This window comes from Cervus canadensis, chromosome 8, assembly GCF_019320065.1.
Source record: "Cervus canadensis isolate Bull #8, Minnesota chromosome 8, ASM1932006v1, whole genome shotgun sequence".
Classification (NCBI taxonomy): domain Eukaryota; kingdom Metazoa; phylum Chordata; class Mammalia; order Artiodactyla; family Cervidae; genus Cervus; species Cervus canadensis.
Window position 1 is genome coordinate 6,556,935 of NC_057393.1, and position 19,700 is coordinate 6,576,634.

The window sequence follows — 19,700 nt, forward strand, 5'->3', positions numbered from 1 at the left end:
GCTGTTATACCCTAACCAAAGGATCTGAACTAGAATATCCACCTGTGGGACAACCTGCATCACAGCCCTGAAAACTGAGGTCACAACATTGGCCCCTAGACGCTCTTGCTAAAGCTGTTACCCTGAATCAAATCAATCTGTTCAACCTAATTTTAACTTTATTAGGAATAACAAACAAGTTAAATGCCTCCTTCACACCGAGGAGACACTTGAGCAGATCACAAACATAGGGCATCCTCTAAGATAGTTGATCCCATCTCCTCAAAAAGTCATTGCTACAAAAAAGAAAAAAAATTTAAGTACAAAAAGAGAGGATCAGTCTACACACACACACACACAGGTTTTTACCTTTAGCCTACTTATGAGAAGTATTATATTAAGAAGTTTCCTAATCAAGACACCTTTACCTTCCTACATGATCCCCTTAGTTGGAATGGAAAAGACACATAAATGTCTTCACATAAAGACATGCAAATTGCTTTCTTTCTACCAGATTTTAGCAATAAGGCTATCCTCTGTAGCTTTCCAACTTCTCTCCGCTCTAGAAAAGTTCAAGGTTACTATCAGTACCTAGAAAATCTGAACAAGCTCATTAGTAGAACAGACAAACCACAGAACCTATTTTGGAGGTAATCTTTTTAATATATTTTCCAGTTTATTGTATGGATATGGGTTATTTCAGATGTTCTGCTTATTGGGTTGATTTTAATGGTTTAAATTTTCTCTAAAAAAAAAATAAGTACCCATTTCAATGATTTGATCAAATCTATTTTAAACACAAATGTACCACTTTCTTTTCATGTTTAAATTTTCTCTATTCTGTTATGAGTCATTTCAGATTTCTAATTTTTTCTTCTGAGATTTATAAGAAATTGGTCCATTTTATTTCTCAACAATTTTTACTTTTAATCAATTTCTATTTTTAAAAAATTCATTTTGGGGGGTACCTCTCAGCTTTTTCTTTTTCCTTTTTATGGCACTATTATTCTTCTTCACACTCCAGGATGTCTGACTCTAGGTGGGTGACCACACACCATTGTGGTTTAGTTCCAAAATGACCTAAGAGTTACTTGAAACACTACTGTTTACACGTATAAGTGATTGTTTCAGTGTTACTAAATTCTGTTGCTGTACTATGTCCAGAGAGTGCAGGAGGCAGGCTTTCTGACTTGGAAGTTGATGTTCTCTTCATAGCCAACCAGGCATGATCAGGGTCTCCTGGCTGCTCGTCACCAGCCAGTCTGCGGTGCAGATCCCTTACTCTGCATCTATCACATGACTGCAAGCTCCTCGAGCAAAGGCTTTGCATCTTGTTCACTGTTCTACCCAAGTGCCAAGCGAGGTGGAGCCTGGCATGTGGTAGTCATTCAGTAACTATTGGTTGATTTGAATTAATTAACTAAACAATCACTAGAGTTCAGTTAGTTATATCACTCAGTCGTGTCCGACTCTTTGCGACCCCATGGACTGTAGCCTACCAAGATCCTCCATCCATGAGATTTTCCAGCCAAGAGTACTGGAGTGGGTTGCCATTTCCTTCTCCAGGGACTAGCTGGATGATTAATTTTAAGTCTTTCTAAAAAATTCTCTCATCACTATAGGAACAAGTTTGTGAGTATCATGTTCTTTTCATAAACTTCTCCTGTGATGCACTCGGTCCTTCCACCTCAGGGAGGTTCTCCAGTTGTACTGTCATGATTGTTCGTTTCTCTGGAAGCACCTAAGACTTGCAGTTAACAGAGTCCGGCGAAATGCAGTGAGAAGCCTTAGGGAGATGCGAAGTGTCACAGGCACTCACAGCCAAATGCCCAGCACACAGCTGGAGATAACCATTTCAACATCCAACACTTACTGAGCGTGGAGAGCGTGCTGGGCTCTGAGCGAAGGAGGGAAGACCCATTGTAATAGATACCCCTGGAATTACCCTGTTGAATGTAACAATAAGTAACAAATGAACAAGCCAGCTTTTGAGTCACCATCCTTCCTTTGGGAACCTATCACATCTCAGTACTGTCAAAAGAAACAAGAAAATATTGGGGTTCAGTGAAAAACCCTCTGGGAGTAAGCCCAATAACACAAACATGGGGACCACTTAGGGCAGGTTCCACACCTACCTGTCCTTGCCACTTCCATTTTGCAAATTCACATCTGTGCCATGAGAAATGAGGATTTTCACAAGCCTAAACAAAACAAATTTCAGTACCGCTGGATAAGCAGCTGTAATGAGTAAGAACCCATGATAACCCAGGAAAAACGAACAACTCTCTATTTAAGATCTATCATGGCAACACACTCTCATCCGTCTTCAGAGGCAGCTGGCTTTAAAGACCAGGTATTATTAAGCCGGGAAACCGCCTCTACACACCAAAAAAAAAAAAGTTTTTGCCCTTTATGTGAATTATTCATTGAAAACAAAAAATTTTACCACACGAAACAAACCAGAATATCAAACCAACTCGTCGTCACTTTAACAGCCATTTGAAATGTTTTCAAATGGTAGCATTTAATGGAAATCCATTTTCTATTTCTTTCAAAATGGCATTTTAGTAGTTAAAATATAAATATGATGGAAAAAATATTAGTATTTATGCTTATCTCTGTGTGGAGTAGACAAAATGGACTGTGTCCGCGGAAACTTTATCTGAGCAACCTATCAGAGAAGTTTGTTTTCCAGAATGAATAGCCCTCCCCTTTTCTTTATGAAGAAATTAATATTCCAATAACCAGTTTCCCCAGGCCATATAAAATACCTTGCAAAATATCATTGAAATGGCCACCTCTCTTCTTTACCATGAGATTATACATTATACCCTCCCCTGCATGTTGTTTGATGTTATGATAAGAGCCACTGAGTTGGTGTTCAGCCCCCATGTGGCACAGTTTCGGAAAGAGAACCCCCATGGCCTTTCCCCTCCCAAACAAGGGGCTCAGCCCTTCGCTAAGGGGTGAGCAGGGAAGGACCATACCTGGTATATCCTCTCTGGGCAGCGACCATCAGGGCAGTAAAGCCAAATTTATTGGGAACATCAACCTTCACGTTGCTTGGGGAAAACACAGAGAAAGAGAGATAAACGCGCCTGCGTCACTTCCGTGGATTCACAGCTGTCCTCTCTTGCAGAGCACAGGTGGTTAGAATGGTTCATTTTCCTGAAAATTCCAACTCCTCCTGGGCCATTAAGTTGTTGTTGTCTTAGACTGCCCTGCCTAATACGTTAAAGGATCCAAATTCACAAGGAAAGAGGAGGAAATTGCTGTAATTTCACTTGAAATAGGCATTTTCTCCAATGCAGAACCATTATGCAATTCGATAAAATCCTCCACCAAAAGCAGGCCCCCCTAAACTACGGAGAGGACACAGTGTCTGCACTGCGGGCTCTCAGCTCCTCCCGCCACACGAGCCTGGAATGAGGGAGAGCCACAGTTCTCCCTTGATTCTGTCTCACCTACTGGGCATGAAGCTCTGCTGCTCAGAGAAAAAAGCCAAGCTCTTAAATAGCAGCTTTGGAAGCTGTGGCTTTTTGCAGGAACCTTCTCTTCTCCAGTTTACAGAGCCTCAATTCAGAGATGACCTGTCTTCTAAGTGAAAGTTGCTCGGTCGTGTCCGACTCTTTGCGACCCCAGGGACTGTACAGTCCATGGAGTTCTCCAGGCCAGAATACTGGAGTGGGTAGCAGCTCCCTTCTCCAGGTGATCTTCCCAACAGGGATCAAACCCAGGCCTCCCACATTGCAGGCATTCTTTACCAGCTGAGCCACAAGGGAAGCCCCATCTTCTAAGACACTCAAAACTATCAATTCAAAAAGGGTCTGGGTAACATCGCCCCCTTTTCATTTGGGAAGCAGCTGTGGGTAGCCCATCTGTGGCATTCACGGTCACCATTTCCCCTCTAGGGTTTTATCAGTCACTTGAATTAGAGACAGCTGATTGAGTGATTCCTTAATTTCATCAGGAATTAGACATGGGCAGTTAGGGGTGAAATTTGCCCAAATGCTATGGCATATAAGCAAGAATCATAAGTTATTTCTGGGAAGAAAATGAGGCACCCAGACTTGGCATTTCTGTCTTCAATGTTCATTAAATAATGGCATTTATGCGGGGCTTTCTACACCCGTCCTTATGAACCAGGCGGAACTCACACCAGTCACCTGAGACCAATTTTGGAGCCAGCTTCTAAGCACTGCTGTGAATTTAAACAGACCTAAGTATTTAAAAGGCAAAGTTCTCACCCTCCTTGCAGTATGTGCACCAACAGATCTTCATCGTTCACGTTGACAGCTCTGTGCAAGTGTTCGCTACTTATGGGTTCTCCTGAAGAAAGTAGATGGAAAGCAGTCATCCAAAACATAATGAAAGGAGATTCATTCCAGCTCTATTCCTCCTGCGGCCTCGAGTGGAAGTTCATGTTCACCTCTAAGGAGGCACTTGGCAACTTCGCTGAGTGTCTCTTACATGACACACTCCACTCCTCCTCTACTGAAAAAAGACCTTGTTTTCACATATTAAGAGAAGAACATTTAGACTGTCCTAAAGGCTTGGGACGTTTTCAAGTTATAAAAGTACTGCTGTGTGGATGTTATTTTGATATTCGAAAAATAAACCTTTCAGATTTCTTAAGACTTCATAAACGTCTCCTACGAGCAAGGGAAAGCTCCACCATCATCACGATGGGCTGGTTTTGTTTGCCAGGGAGTCACTAAGCCATGTGAACAACAAACAAGAAAAGACAGATGGTTTTAACACTGGGAGCCCACCACGTCAGTCCTTCCCTGGGAACATAACATCCACTTCGGCCCTGTGGGGGCAGAAGGGCTCGTACCCAGAGAGGTGGACCAACACGGTGAGAAAGCCCCACAGTGGGGGCAAGCCTGCCAAGTGGGGGAGAGCCAGGGAAGGATTCCGAGAAACAGTAGAGGAGCAACAGTAGGGAGAAGAGAGGCCCTTTGTGCAGTGACTCCTCGTGGAAGAGAATGGGGCCGAAGTTCAAAAAGGAGCCGTGTGAGAGTGCAGAACGTCCAGCAGGACGTTTATTTCACGGCTTCACGTGTTTCAGCTTCCATGACTTTCTGCCTTTGTCCATGATTCAGTTTAAATGAAATAATACAAAGCACTAGACCAGCACCTGCATGTTATTTAAATGTCTTTAGTGGTAAGAAAAAAAAAATCCACGTGCAATACAGGAGACGTGGGTTCAGTCCCTGGTTGGGAAGGTCCCCAGGAGAAGGGAATGGCAACCCACTCCAGTATTCTTGCCGGGAGAATTCCATGGGCAGAGGAGGCTGGCGGGCTACAGTCCACGGGATCGCAAAGAGTCAGATACGACCGAGCACACACACACATGCAGGTAACAGTGACGGAGTGACAGGTGCCCTGGTCCCGAGCAGCCTACCTTTCTCCTCTGCCTGATGTCCAACCTCCCACACACAGGTAGCATCCTGCCTGCCCCCACAGGCATCGAGCTGATGATCCCTGGCTTCAGTCATCTCAAAGGGCTCGTTCATCTAACAAACGTCTAAGGAACTTAGTCGGGTATGGATGGGAGAGTTGGACCATAAAGAAAGCTGAGTGCCGAAGAATTGATGCTTTTGAACTGTGGTGTTGGAGAAGACTCTTGAGAGTCCCTTGGACAGCAAGGAGATCAAACCAATCAATCCTAAAGGAAATCAGTCCTGAATATTCATTGGAAGGACTGATGCTGAAGCTGAAACTCCAATACTTTGGCCACCTGATGCAAAGAGCTGATTCATTTGAAAAGACCCTGATGCTGGGAAAGATTGAAGGCGGAAAGAGAAGGGGATGACAGAGGATGAGATGATTGGATAGCATCACCGACTCGATGGACGTGAATTTGAGCAAGCTCGGGGAGCTGGTGATGGACAGGGAGGCCTGGCGTGCTGCAGTCCATGGGGTGGCAAAGAGTCAGAGACGACTGAGCAACTGAACTGAATTAAGTAACGTCCATGCCCGGTCTTCAGTCTAGGGGGCACCAGAGAGAAAGAGACACACAGAGGCTCCTCTCCTGTCTTTCACGCTGTGGGGCTGTTATATTCTCAGCTCTTTCAGCTGTTATATTCTCAACTCTGAAAGAAAATATCCCCAGCAACCCTCTTCTCGCGTTGCACCTCACGCTGCCTCCTGGGGCTCACCCCACACCTTACCCTCCCTCTTACGCTCAGCCTGCAGAAGTCCCTGGTCACCTGTGCCGGTGGAGAAACGGTCTGGGGTGCCAGCTCCCAGCACTGGAGCCGCTTTCCTGCTGATTTCCCTGGACGACTCTCCTGGACAGAGTACAGGCTGGGAAACAGTGGGGCAGAGGAATGAATGGATCGCTATCAGAGTGACCTTCAGCTGAAACCCTTGCTTCTGTTCCGGTAAAATAAATTTAAGCTAAGTGAAAACTGTTCTTGAAACAGCCATGTTGTCTGCTTGAGCTTGCCAATCTCCTCAAGGTGTCTCAGCTACGTTATACATCCTTTTCATCATCCCACACATAGCTTTAGACCCAGAGCCTTAAATAAAAGCAGCATGATAAGCCATCGGAGGGCAAAGCCCACAGCTGGCCCTGGCCTTTGGAGAGAGGTCATCTCAAGACCCTTGGTTTCATGAGGGGCAGTGGGAGGGCACAGAGGTTTGCACCAGACTTTGTGGTGAAGTCTGGTGATATTTCTGGTTGTCACAACTTAAGGGTTGGTACTACTGGCATCTAGGGGCTGGAGGTCAGGGATGCCTCTAAACACTCTGCAGACCAGGGTAGCCCCACAGCGTGAATTATCCAGCCCCAGACGCCGACAGTGCAGAGGCTGAGTTGAACACTAGAGTTGGATGGATTTAAAATGGTCTATCCTTTAGTGAGCAAACGAAACCCAAAGTTCCCTTTCCCTCTCCCTTCCTGGAAAGGAGAAGGATGGTGTGGTGGGTAAGTCTGTTATTGCACCAGAACAACCCCACCCCTGTGAATCGCAAACTTCAATTGCCATTAAAAACACAAAAATACATGATTTGCATGGAATCGTTTAGAGGAACATAGGAAGTGCGTTAGTCACTCCGTTGTGCCCAACTCTTTGCAACCCCATGGACTGTAGCCCGCCAGGCTCCTCGGTCCATGGAATTCTCCAGGCAAGAGTGCTGGAGCGGGTTGCCATTGCCTTCTCCAGAATTGTCTAAAAGAACATAGGAAGCTCATCCTATTTCTACTGAATTTTAAAGTATGGTATCCTAACTCGATCCTATTAACTGAGTCTAGGACTTTACACAAAGCTTTTAGATTCTCCTTCAGACCACAAACCAGGACAAGAAAGGCTGAGGGAGTCATTCAAGGAAGGAGTGTGGGGCTTTAATAGATGCTGACGTAGCTGACCAGTCCACTCTAGGCTTCCACTCTTACTAAATGCTGGGTGCAAGCAGACATCTTAAATACACACCTATGAACAAGTGTGAAGAGGAACAGAAGGCCTAAAGCCTAGTAGCCTTCAGAAACAGGTTGACTTCTTGGGATTTGAAGGAAAGTCCAAAAAGCACACACAGCTCCCAGCACAGTACCCCCTGACCACCTCCAGTCCACGTCATCCCTCTTCTCTGCCCCAGCACACCTCTCCTGGTGCGGGCACTCCCCGTCCCAGCCAAGGAGCTCTGCGGCAGGCAAATATCAGAAAATGAAGGAAGTTCATTTCACACTTAGACACTTGACGACCATGCATAGCAGAGACCAGGGTATCACGATATGAGGATGTAATTTAAATAAATGTACCCCGGAGGCTCAAATGGTAAAGAATCTGCCTGCAATGTGGGAGACGCAGGTTTGATCCCTGGGTCGGGAAGATCCCCTGGAGAAGAAAACGGCAACCCACTCCAGTATTCCTGCCTGGAGAATCCCATGGACGGAGGAGCCTGGTGGGCTGCAGCCCACGGGGTCACAAAGAGTCAGACAGGACTCAGCCGCTAACACAACACACTGCCTGTCCCAGCTTCTGGAAGGGGTCATCAGCGCCCTCTGCACTCATTCTGAGAACAACAGGACACCTCATGGAAGAGAAGGAAAACAACACAGTTGCTCACCACGCCCTGGTCTCTGAGCTCCAGCAGAAGGAAGCAGTAACTGTCATCAGGGATGGAAGTTCTGTCTCAGCATTAACTCACTGACCCTCTCAGAGCCCTGCCGGGAAGGCAGAGAGGTACCAAGTGTGACCACCAGCCCCGACAGGGACCACCAAGGCTTGAAAGGTCTCACTGGTCACAGGAATTGGCAGAGAAACAGAAAAGAAATTCAAACATTCCTATTTGTAGGGCACAGCAGCTCCTCCCACTCCCACTCTAGGCAGGAGTCAGGAAGAACAGAGAGGAAATTCCAGGGTGAGCAGAATGTTTCAGTTCACCGCCCCCAAGCCCTTCAAGACACCGTGGGCCTGGTCCAAGGGACTGCAATCAGTATGTGCAATGGAATATGACAAAGGCAGGCTTTGCATCTGTGGGTCTGTTTCTCTGATGTTGACCCCGGGTGTCGCAATTCCAAATACTGAACTGATGCCGCCGGTGGTGAAGGCACCCGTGGGCATCCAGGTGTGTTAGACTGGTGGCACTGGTCAGGCGGGACCTCGGGAGAGGACACCTGGCCAGGAGGAGGAGGGGACAGAGAAGCATTTGGGAAGCCTCAGCTCACGTTCTCTAGGAGGGTCATTTAGCTGCAGATGTCCCGGCAGATATTGAAGCAGCATGATAACACCTTTCCTGGTGGAATTTAAGTCTCTATTAAAAACAGTGAATAAATGATGAGTTCATTGGGGAAAATATTTGCCAATTAACAAGCAGCAGCTGTTTTTCTTTCTTTTTAAGGGCCCAACTGATTAAAATTGCATGCCTCATTTAAGCAAGAGTCCGTGTACTTTACCTGGGAAAGGGAAGGAAGAAAAAAAAAAAAGGCTGAGCATCCTTTATTCAAACAAAGTACATGCTTTTGTGATTCATTAAAACACTTTCAAACCGAATGCAAATTATCAACCCACAGAAGCATTTTCACTTGTTTTATATAACGTGCACATTTTTAATTCTTTGTTTAGCATGATCTGCCTCCTTAAGAGAGTCTGCTTTGTATATTACAGTAACAGCCTAAGCGAGCAGCTGCCAGCCAGAAGGAAGAGGTGCCCGATCCTTCCCACCCAGGAGGGGGCCCTGAGGCCCGGCGCGTGTCCTGGGTGCAGGCGCGTGCATTGTGACCTGGAGCCCGGCTCCCGGGGCGTCTTCACCGGGAGCCTCGTCTCCAGCCCACCCTCGTCCCTGCAGGAGGCCTTGTCTCTTGACCCACAGAAGCCGTGGACTGCAGTGACAAAGGCTGTGACCAGCGGACCAGTTATCTACGGCTGCCTCTCCAAAGTCCACTCGGCAAGGAGAAGGCACACCTGGCTTGCAGGCACCACCATTGTCAGCTGATAGACCAAGAGCTATGGCGGGTGCGGGGGTCCTCTGCCTTCCTAGAAGAACTCCAGACGGTGCCTGGACGGGGGGTCTCTGTCTTCCTAGAAGAACTCCAGACAGTGACTCCCCGTAACCTCCGGCCACAAGGCCCAGGAGCCCCTGCCCTGACTTCGGTGGGATACCAAAGATGCCAGTGGCCACCAGCGGCCTCTCTGCGCCCAGTTCTGCTCATCTGGCAGGTTCAGGGGCGTCTCCCCAGCCAGCAGGAACCAGACCCATCTCCTGAGACACAGGAAAGCAAGTCAAACCAATCAGAGCATCTCCTCCTCCTCCTGGTTCTGTCTCGGGGCATTTTGTTCACTATCCGCCCATGCGTGTCTTAAGGATCTTCTATAATTAGACATGACTAACCCATCACCCTCGGCCTTCAGCACACAGGAGGTGGGAGCCAGGGAAGATGAATGGCTTTGTAAAATGAGGCGATGGAGTGTTGTGAGAGGTGGGGAGACCCTGAGACACGGCTCTGTGCTGGGGGAAGGACCCGAGCGCCCGGCAGGCCAGGGGCAGCCCCACGAGGACCCGCCCGGAGCAGGGCTCTGCCCCCAGAGTGGACTTGACAGGCCCAGGAGTGGAGAGGAGGGAACCCCAGAACGCAGGGGTGGAGCCAGCGGAGGGTGGCCGGGAGCTGAACACTGGCCTGGGGGAGCCGCCTGCCCCAAACCTGGCCTCCGGAGCCCCGCTTCACGCGATGGGCTCCCTTTGCCCATGCTTCTCCTCTCTGCTCTCCTCCCTTCTCTGTGCCTTCCCCCAGTGCACGAAGAACTAACACAGGGTCTGCCTTTTCTTTCCCCTAAAACACTCCAGGAACTCAACAGTTTCCATAGAAAAGCAAGGGCGTTCATCCTCTCCAGCTTTAGGGCCAAGCCGTCTTTTCTGACCAGAATCTTCAGAATTGACCATTTCATGTCAAAAACCTTCTCTGAAACTATATTTCTTCACGATCAGCTGAGCACCATTTAGGGAGTGTACACGATGTCGCCACTCTTAGCTTTAACTAAATTCTCAGCTTGCTAAACCGAAACCTAACCCCCTAATGGCCCCCATGTAATGGAAGTTGTTAATAAACCAACTCAAAATCTGAATGATCTTTCCTGCACACGAAAACTTCCACGAGTAAAGGCCTTACAGACACAACTGAAACTCACTGAAAACTTATACACCCGTATTCAAGCCAAATGCTACACTGAGTGAAACTTGAAAATAATATTTAACTCACAAGAGATGGATTCCCTTTATGCAACCGAGAAAAGGTTTTAATGAGTGGGCTGGGAGGAACACTTTTGACCATTTTAATCTTCACAGAATTCTAGTTCAAAGAGGTCACTGCATTACACACACACACCTTCAAAATGCTTTAAAATACCAATCACGGGGCTTCCCTGGCGGCCCTGTAGTGAAGAGTCAGCCTGCCAGTGTAGGGGAAAGTGAAAGTCGCTCAGTCGTGGCCGACTCTTTGCGACCCCATGAACTATACAGTCCATGGAATTCTCAGGCCAGAACACTGGAGTGGGTGGCATTTCCCTTCTTCAGGGGATCTTCCCAACCCAGGGATCGAACCCAGGTCCCCCACATTGCAGGAGGATTCTTTACCAGCTGAGCCACCAGGGAAGCCCAGCCGGGGGGCACAGGTTCAATCGCGGGTCTGGGAAGATCCCACAGGCCTCAGGGCAGCGAGGCCCGTGCTGCACAACTACTGAGCCTGTGCTCTAGAACCCGGGAGCCACATCTACAGAGGCCTGGGCGCTCTGGAACCTGTGCTCTGCGGCAAGGGAGGCCACCGCACGGAGAAGCCCGCCACGGTGATAAAGAGTCACCCCTACACAGTGCAGCCTGAGAAAGCCCACGCACACCCACGAGGACCCAGCACGGCCCAAAATACATAAACCTTCAAAAGAGAAAGTATGATCACAGAAAATACTTGCACTCCTAAATCCGCCCTGGGCGAAGACGCAGCCTCTCGCCCCTCCCCCCCCCCCCCCCCGTGTGTCCCCACCCACGTGTGTCCCCATCCACGTGTGTCCCCGCCCACCGTGTGTCCCCACCCACGTGTCCCCCCCACCATATGTCCCTGTCCACGTGCGTCCCCGCCCACATGTGTCCCCACCCACGTGTGTCCCGCCCCCCCTCCGTGTGTCCTCACCCACAGCATCCCCAGGAACCAGGTTTATGCGTCCAATCATGACGATACACTGACGTTGTCTCAAAGGGACAAAATGCCAAGCGGACCTCTCCCCTGAGGTCACCCAGGTGGGCAGCCTGCTTCTCGGCCTGGGAACCCTTGGGGCGGCCCACATGCCCCCCAGCCTGTTTCCTAAGAAAGGTGACTCCATCCCTTTCTTCCTGAATGTGCCCTCCCAGGGCAGCGCCGGCACAAAAACAGGTCTCACGTTTGTTCGAGCATAACGCGACTTCCCTTGTGGGATGGCCAGGCCCGGCCCGCGAACAATGGTATAGCGGCGTTCAAAACCAGAGCGGTTTCTGCGTCCGGTCAGGCCGAGCAGAAAGCAGGGCGTCTTCCCCTTCACGCTGGCCGGCCACCGTCAGACAAAGGAGCTCCGAGCTCTGATACTCACGGGTCGTTGACACGGAGACCGCCGGGCTGTAGGCACACTCTCCGGAGGGGCTGGTGACCTTGAGCCGGAATCGGTACGGGGTCCGCGGCTCCAGGCCTTCCACCACATGCTGGGTCGCGTAGCCCCTAGGCGGGAGGGAGACCGCGGTGAAGACGGCAGGTCATGGAGGCAGCGTCCTCTCGAGCTACTAGAAGGGCGGGTGGAAGGATTTCTGAGCACTGACTCCCCCAGTACGGAGCTCACCTGGATGGCCGGCCGTCGCTCACCTTGGGCTGAACTCCTGGGCACAAGGGACAAACCAGGCGTCCGCTCCTGCCCCCAGGTGCCCTCCAGCCCAGTCTCCCTCCCGCAGGGCGGCCGCGCAGCTGGCCCGTGACTGTGTACATTAAGCCCCCACACGAGAACCTCCAAGCTGTGGACTTGCAGAGACGTGAGCGTGTGTTCACGTGTCCAATCACGCCGGTTGTTAGTTCCCGTGTCTGGCGTACATTGTCACGTGTGTGCACCCTCTCTCTACAGGAGGCCGTGCTCCTGTGTGCTTTTGTTTGCTTAGTTATGTATCATTCACAGGAAAAGCGTGACAAGCCTGCTACAGTCCTCCAGAGCCGGCTGTGTTGGTTGAGAACCGAGGCTTCCTTTGCTGGACTCACAAAGTGGACTTACCAACTCGCCCTGGGAACGGACCTCACTCGTACGTAAGGGACTTACTGTACTGTGGACAGACGATCACCTTGACCCATGATATCTGTCCTCAGATGGCAAAGTCTCACAACTGGAAGCCAAGCTCGGCAGTCCGAGCGCACACGCGAGCTGCCTGGGGCGGGCGGGGAGGGGTCTCGAGCAGGCGGACGAGGCTGTCCGTGGCTGCTGTGGCCCCACTGCGGGCAAAATGCCCTGGGCAGGGAGGGGACGTGAGGAAGAAGAGGGTGTGAGGAAGGAAGGGACTTGAGGAGGCAGCCTTGGGGAGACGGGCGGTGCCGGAAGGGTGTTCTCGTCGCGCCCCGCGGTCCGTCTCAGTGGGGAATCGTTTGCGGGAAGTGGAGGCTGAACGCTTGGACGACAGAAAGCTGGCTAGAGGCTGCGACGGAAACCTGCAGGCCTCTGGAGGCAAGGGTGGGGATCAGAGCACTTGGAGCCGCAAAAGGAGCCCTGGGAAAGGCAGGCAGGCCGTGCTGCCGGCTCAGAAGGTGCCGGGAGGCAGGGCCAGGGGCCTGTGTCCAGCTCGCCACACTTTCTAGGACGCCAGGTCTCCAAAAGCCCACGGATTTGTATGTCATCCCAGCGGTGCCCCCAACCTCGAGTTGTCCACGGATGCCCCCTGCTAGCCTCTTTCTCTCACATTCCGTGCCTGGTCCACCAGCAAAAGTTTTCAAAACAGTCTTTAAAAACCCTGAATTCACCAGCATCATCTCCCACTGAAATTATTACAGACGATCCCCAGTTAGTCCTCCCTCCTGTGGCGGCCTCGGCTCCTCCCTCAGCAGCCAGAGTGACCCTCCCGGAGCGAGACCACCACGCCCCTCCACGGTTTAACGGGGCCCGGCGGCTTCTCCCCTGGCAGAGGGGCAGCCCCCGGGACTCCGGGGGTCTCCCCTCTGGCCCAGCCCCTGACACCCCTCTCATTCACTCCACTGCTCAGCATTTCTGGAACTCCAGGCATTTTCACCAGCTGTGTCTTCTGCCCTGGACGTTCTTCCAGACACTCACAGATCCCCCTCCCTTGCTCCTTCACACAGATGTCACGCTCAGTGAAGCCTTCTTCACCTCCACGCCAAGCCCCCGGCTTTTCCTCCTTGGTACTCACCACCATCCGACACACACTTGTGTTTTCACTTCTGTCCCTTCCTTATCATTCCTATTCCTCATCACAAGGGAGGAATTAGGGTCTGTTTGTCCAGTGTCGTATCCCCAGCAACCAGAACAATGCCTGGTGCATAGCAGGTGCTGACTGAATGAATGAATGAAATGCATGATGGGGAAATGACTCTTGGAGGAATTTAGAGGGGTAGATAATAGGAGAGCAAGGGGAATGTCTCAGTCAAGACAGAACCTGACTTGGATGGAGGGAAGGATGGAGCTGGGGGAGATTGGTCTGAACAGGGAAAACAGCTGAACACACGTGCAAGAAAAGGCATCGTCCAAGGAAGTGAAGCAGATTTCACTGGAAGGTTTGTGCTCAGAAATAAGAGACAAAAAAAAAAAAAAAGAAATAAGAGACAAGAAGAAAGCAAGCAATGGAAACGCCATTGCAGACAACATGACGGAAGAAAGGTTAAAGAACAGAATGAACCTAGCAAGGCTGAAGGAAAGAATAGAGGGATGTGGACAATTATACCAGCGACTGCGGCCAGCGGGAGGACCTGGGCACTCAGCAGTGACAGCTCAGAAAACATCCTCCGTGCAACCTAGCAAGGGACGAGCCGGAGTCGAGCGAGAGAAAGCACTTTATGGACGTGCAGAGGGAGAACTCAGAAGCCCGGTCACGGGCTGCGAGAAGGAGCGCCCGCGTCAAAGACCACAGCCCCGACCCTGGACTGGCTGGCGGGGCAGAAGGACAGACACTGACGTGCCGAAACGAAGTTCTGAAGTCCACACGCCCGGGGTCAGGGAGTCTAGATCACCGCTTTTTTAAAGGAAGGCACGTCCTAGTTTTAACGATACACCTGGGGGCAAAGGGACGGACCCGAGGAAAGAGGTCCAGATTAGCACGGTCTCACCCTGCCACCTAGCGTCAAGGCTTGTGCTAATCCTCTGAGACAGCCTGAGCGTCACAGCCGTGGCTCGGGGCTGGGGGTCTGAAGGCCTCGGGACAGGTCCTGCAACGCCAGGCGAGCTTCCAGGCCAGACGCACTCAGGTCTCTGAGAAACCCAGGCTGGAGGCCAGTGGACATGACCGATCACCCAGCAAAGGAGATATGGAGGCGGGAAGTAAAGGAGCCCCTAGGAGGGTCCCGCCTGACGTCTCCAAGCTCGGCTCATGGCACCAGGAGAGACAGGAGGAAAGAAAGTGGACCTTTTCTCTCTATATGGGGATACTTGTTACATCATCATTCATGCTTTGGGGTGGGTTTGTTTTTCTCAGGTAAGTGTGAGTGTGTGTGTGTATATATATATATATATATTTTTTTTTTTTCTAGGCACAAAGAGTCAATCATCAAACCGCAAGGATACCGCGGTTTGGGTATGCTCCCGCACCACAATGCCACCTTGAGCAAAGTCCAGCCAAGCGCTGCAACTGTTCTGCATCGCAACTGCATCATCGCCAGGATCCTGGCTGTGACTCCGCCCTATGGTTCCCCCTGACGCCCCCACTGGGGAAAGTGTAAGAGGTTCGCAGGATCGCTCCGTAGGATTCCTCACAGCCAGATGTGAAGCTGCGATTATGTCAAAATTAAAAGTTTCATATAAAACCATACTGGTTCCTCATTTTCAGTCTTCTTCCTGAAACACAAAGTCATTTTACAAGCAGTAGAGCTGGCAAAGGAAGAAATAAGGATTGAAGTAAAAGCTAAGGGAGGGGGTGAAAAATGACTTCTTGATACAGGTATTGTGAGCGCCTCCTATGTGCCGACACGGGGAGAGAGTCTGAAGCAAAGCAGGAATCTTACCTGCCTCTCGTGGAGTTCAGATGCTGGGGTGGGGGGAGACAGGAAATGAAGAGACCAACAGCAAAGTGACTCCAGCAGAGCCAGACGTCATGAGAAAATGAAACCAGGTCACCGCAGAGAGGAGAGCGGGCTGGAAGGACGGCTACCTCGGGGAACCTTTTGAGGAGGGGCCAGTATTTGACATGACACATGCGTGGTGTGGAGGAACCAGCTGTGTTAAAAACAGAAGGAGCATTTCGCCGGTGGCGGAGTGGATAAGAGTTCGCCTGCCAAAGCAAGGGACATGGGTTCAATCCCTGGTCCCAGAAGATCCCACATGCTCCTGAGCAACCAAGCCTGTGTGCTGCAAGTACTGAACCCATGCTCCACAACTACTGAGCCTGCATGCCTAGAGCCTGTGCTCTGCGACTAGAAAAGTCATCTCAATGAGAAGCCAGCGTACTGCAAAGACGAGTAGCCCCCCACTCGCCACAACGAGTGAGAGCCGGTGCAAAGCCGTGAAGATCCAATGCAGCCACAAAAAAAATAAAAGAAATAAATAAAAACAGAAGGGAACACATTCAAGGGGAAGGCGAAAAGCCAGGCCCTGATGGAGGCGAGAGGGAGGTAGCAGGTGGGTTGGAAGAGCCAGTGAGGGACCAGTGATGCAACAGAAGTGTCAGGGAGTTGTCACACCTGTGCTCAGGGCAGCCTGATGGGAACCTCATGCAATTTCATCCAACTCTCCTCTGATTCTGTCTCATTTTGGATTTGAAATATACTCCATTAGAATATTTCAGAAGCCTACAGAGCTCTCAGAGGTCTAGGCGGTTTAATTTCAAAGTGACTGCTCACCCTTCTTTTCCAAAATTCATCCTTCACAGAAAGAATGAATGCAAATGATGCTCTCTCATCCTTTTAATTTCAAAAAACGAGTCTTCTTGGAGACAACAGAAACCAATCCAGCTAATCGAGAAACCAAAGCAAAATATTAAGCAATTCAACATTGCACCTACGTATAAATGATACCATAAGTGTGCAGTTTGGGGTCCTCTTCTTCGATAGAAAACCTGAACCATTGGTCCTGGGGCCCCTGCCGCTTTGCTTTCTTCTCCAGATCCCAGTATAATTCAATGCTGTGATGAGTCACTTTGCCCACAACAGGCGGATGAGGCTTTGAGGATGATGTGATTTCTAGAAAAGAAAAAACGATACAGTATTTCAGGGCTCTTTTCCCATAAGGACAAGAGAGACTGGCTGAGTGTGGCTCAAAGATCAGCTGTGTTTTCCTCTACATCAGGCATATAAACAGGTACATCTCCCTGTGGTTTGAAGAACCTTGGAAAAGTGTTAAGTGATAGAAAATCAGCTGATGAATGAGCTACCACGTTCATCAACGAGGAGACTGCATCTTACCCATCGACCGCACACTTCATCCATGGACCGTTCCGAAAGGTTGGTTAACTTATGGAACAAATTAGGGTTTCTCTGAGCTGATGAAACACAGTTTGCCGCTATCATCCTTCAGTGAATTGGCTGGTAAGCAAAGTCAGTAGACAAATGAAATCACCGGTCCAGATATTCGTAACACAAGATGACAAAGGGTTGATATCGATTCTATATAAACCGCTCTCGCAAACTAACCAAGGGAAAAACCCAAAGGGTAATAATAACAACCAGGCAAAAGATGAGCAGTAGATGAAACAGTAAAAATAACCAACAATTTCCAAAAAGACATTTATATTGCCTAGTAGCCACAGAAATGGATAACGATGTCAGACACTTAAAAGGAGTTTTATAACCATTAGAAGTGACCATGTGGGGAAGGGACACTTATACATTGGTTGGTGGGGGGCGGGGTGTGGAGTATAAATTCCAGCCTTTTTAGAAAGCAATAAGGCAGCATCTACTAAAATTAGAAATACATACCCCCTTGTCTGCAACCATGCCAGTCTTGGTAGACCCTCCTGCAGAAATCTGAGCACATAGGGACATATACATGGTATGAGGACATTAACTGCTACAGCGTTTAGCCAATTACAGCAAAAAAGGAGATGATCCATTAATAAAAGAATAGTCAAGTAAATGATGGTATGTCCATAACATGGACTATTACATGGCCTTTTAAAATAAATTTGTTCTGCACTAGATGCCTTGAAAGTATTTCCAGAAGGTACTGTTGAAGCAGAAGTCAAGATGCAGAAAAAAAGAGGATATTTCATTTCTGTAAAAGATGACAAAGGGGCACAGCACACGGCAAGCTGTTCCACACCCAGTTGCTCTGTTTCATGTTAGTTTCGTCTCCCCTGCTGGATTTTTAGGTCCTTAGCGCTGGGCCCTTGACTCACACTTCCTTTAAAACCTTTCCCTGTCCCTCAGAGTCTTTCAGGCCTCAAAAAATACTACTGTTATTTGTTAGCATGTGAGATGCTAACAATAGAGAAAACTCTAACTCGAAAAGATACATGTACCTCAATGTTCACAGCCTCATTATTTACAATAGCCAAGACATGGAAGGAATCTAAGTGCCCATCAACGAGGAATGGATAAAGAAGACATGGTACATATGCACAATGGAATATTACCAAGTCATAAAAAAGAATGAAACAGTGCCATTTACAGCAAAGTGGAGGGACCTAGACATTATCATATTAAGCAAAGCAAACCAGACAAAGACAAATATCATGTGATATCACTTCTAAGTGGAATCTAATATATGATACAAGTAAACTTGTTTACAATACAGAAATAGACCCACAGAAACAGAAAGCAAACCTATAGTTACCCAACGTGATAGCAAGGGAGAGAAGAGATGAATTGGGACTTTGGGAATTAACATATACACACTACTATATACACACTCTTAGGATTATACAATGGAAGTGACAAATAGATTTAAGGGATTAGATCTGATAGACACAGTGCCTGAAGAAATGTGGATGGTGGTTCACAACATTGTATAGGAGCTGGTTATCAAAACCATCCCCAAGAAAAAGAAATGCAAAAAGGAAAAATGGTTGTCTGAGGAGGCCTTGCAAATAGCTGAGAAAAGAAGAGAAGCAAAAGGCAAAGGAGAAAAGGAAAGCTATATCCATCTGAATGCAGAGTTCCAAAGAAGAGCAAGGGGAGGTAAGAAAGCCTTCTTAAGTGTGTGTGTTAGTCACGTAGTCATGTCCAATTCTTTGTGGCCCCATGGACTGCAGCCCGCCAGGCTCCTCTGTCCGTGGGATTCTCCAGGCAAGAATACTGGAGTGGGTTGCCATTTCCTTCTCCAAGGGATCTTCCCAACCCAGGGACTGAACCCAGGTCTCCTGCACTGCAGGCAGATTCTTTACCATCTGGGCTATAGAGGAGTCCCTTCTTAAGTGAACAATGCAAAGAAACAGAAAAAAGAATAGAATGGAAAAGACTAGAGATCTCTTCAAGAAAATTAGAGCTACCAAGGGAACATTTCATGCAAAGATGGGCAGGAAAAAGGACAGAAATGGTATGGATCTAACAGAAGCAGAAGATATTAAGAAGAATACACAGAAGAATTATACAAAAAAGAGCTTCATGACCCAGATAACCATGATCGTGTGATCACTCACCTAGAGCCAAACATCGTGGAGTGTGAAGTCAAGAGGGCCTTAGGAAGCCATCACTATGAACAAAGCTAGTGGAGGTGATGGGATTCCAGCTGAGCTATTTCAATCCTGAAAGATGATGCTGTGAAAGTGCTGCACTCAACACGCCAGCAGATTTGGAAAACTCAGCAGTGACTGGAAAAAACAGGACTGGAAAGGCTCAGCTTTCATTCCAATCCCAAAGAAGGGCAACGCAAAAGAATGTAAAACTACTGCACAATTACACTCATCCCACGTGCTAACAAAGTAATGCTCAAAATCCTTCAAGCTAGGCTTCAACAGCATGTGAACTGAGAACTTTCAGATATACAAGCTGGATTTAGAAAAGGCAGAGGAACCAGAGATCAAATTGCCAACATCCATTGGATCATAGAAAAAAAGAATTCCAGAAAAATATCTACTACTGCTTCACTGACTGTGCTAAAGCCTTTGACTGTGTAGATCACAAC

At 48.8% G+C, this 19,700-nt stretch overlaps 1 protein-coding gene across 3 annotated transcripts in view; it reads right to left on the minus strand.

Moving 5' to 3' along the window:
- The window catches only part of FANK1 (fibronectin type III and ankyrin repeat domains 1), a 97,638-nt gene that overhangs the window by 5,163 nt on the left and 72,775 nt on the right, over positions 1 to 19,700 (minus strand). The window contains exons 2-6 of one of the 3 annotated variants that reach the window (XM_043475145.1): positions 16,642 to 16,819; positions 12,039 to 12,163; positions 4,227 to 4,308; positions 2,967 to 3,041; positions 2,115 to 2,180 (exon numbers count right to left, since the gene is read on the minus strand). In XM_043475145.1, coding sequence (XP_043331080.1) covers positions 2,115 to 2,180; positions 2,967 to 3,041; positions 4,227 to 4,308; positions 12,039 to 12,163; positions 16,642 to 16,819 — 526 coding nt within the window. The other 2 variants (XM_043475146.1, XM_043475147.1) reach the window with 2 other exon arrangements.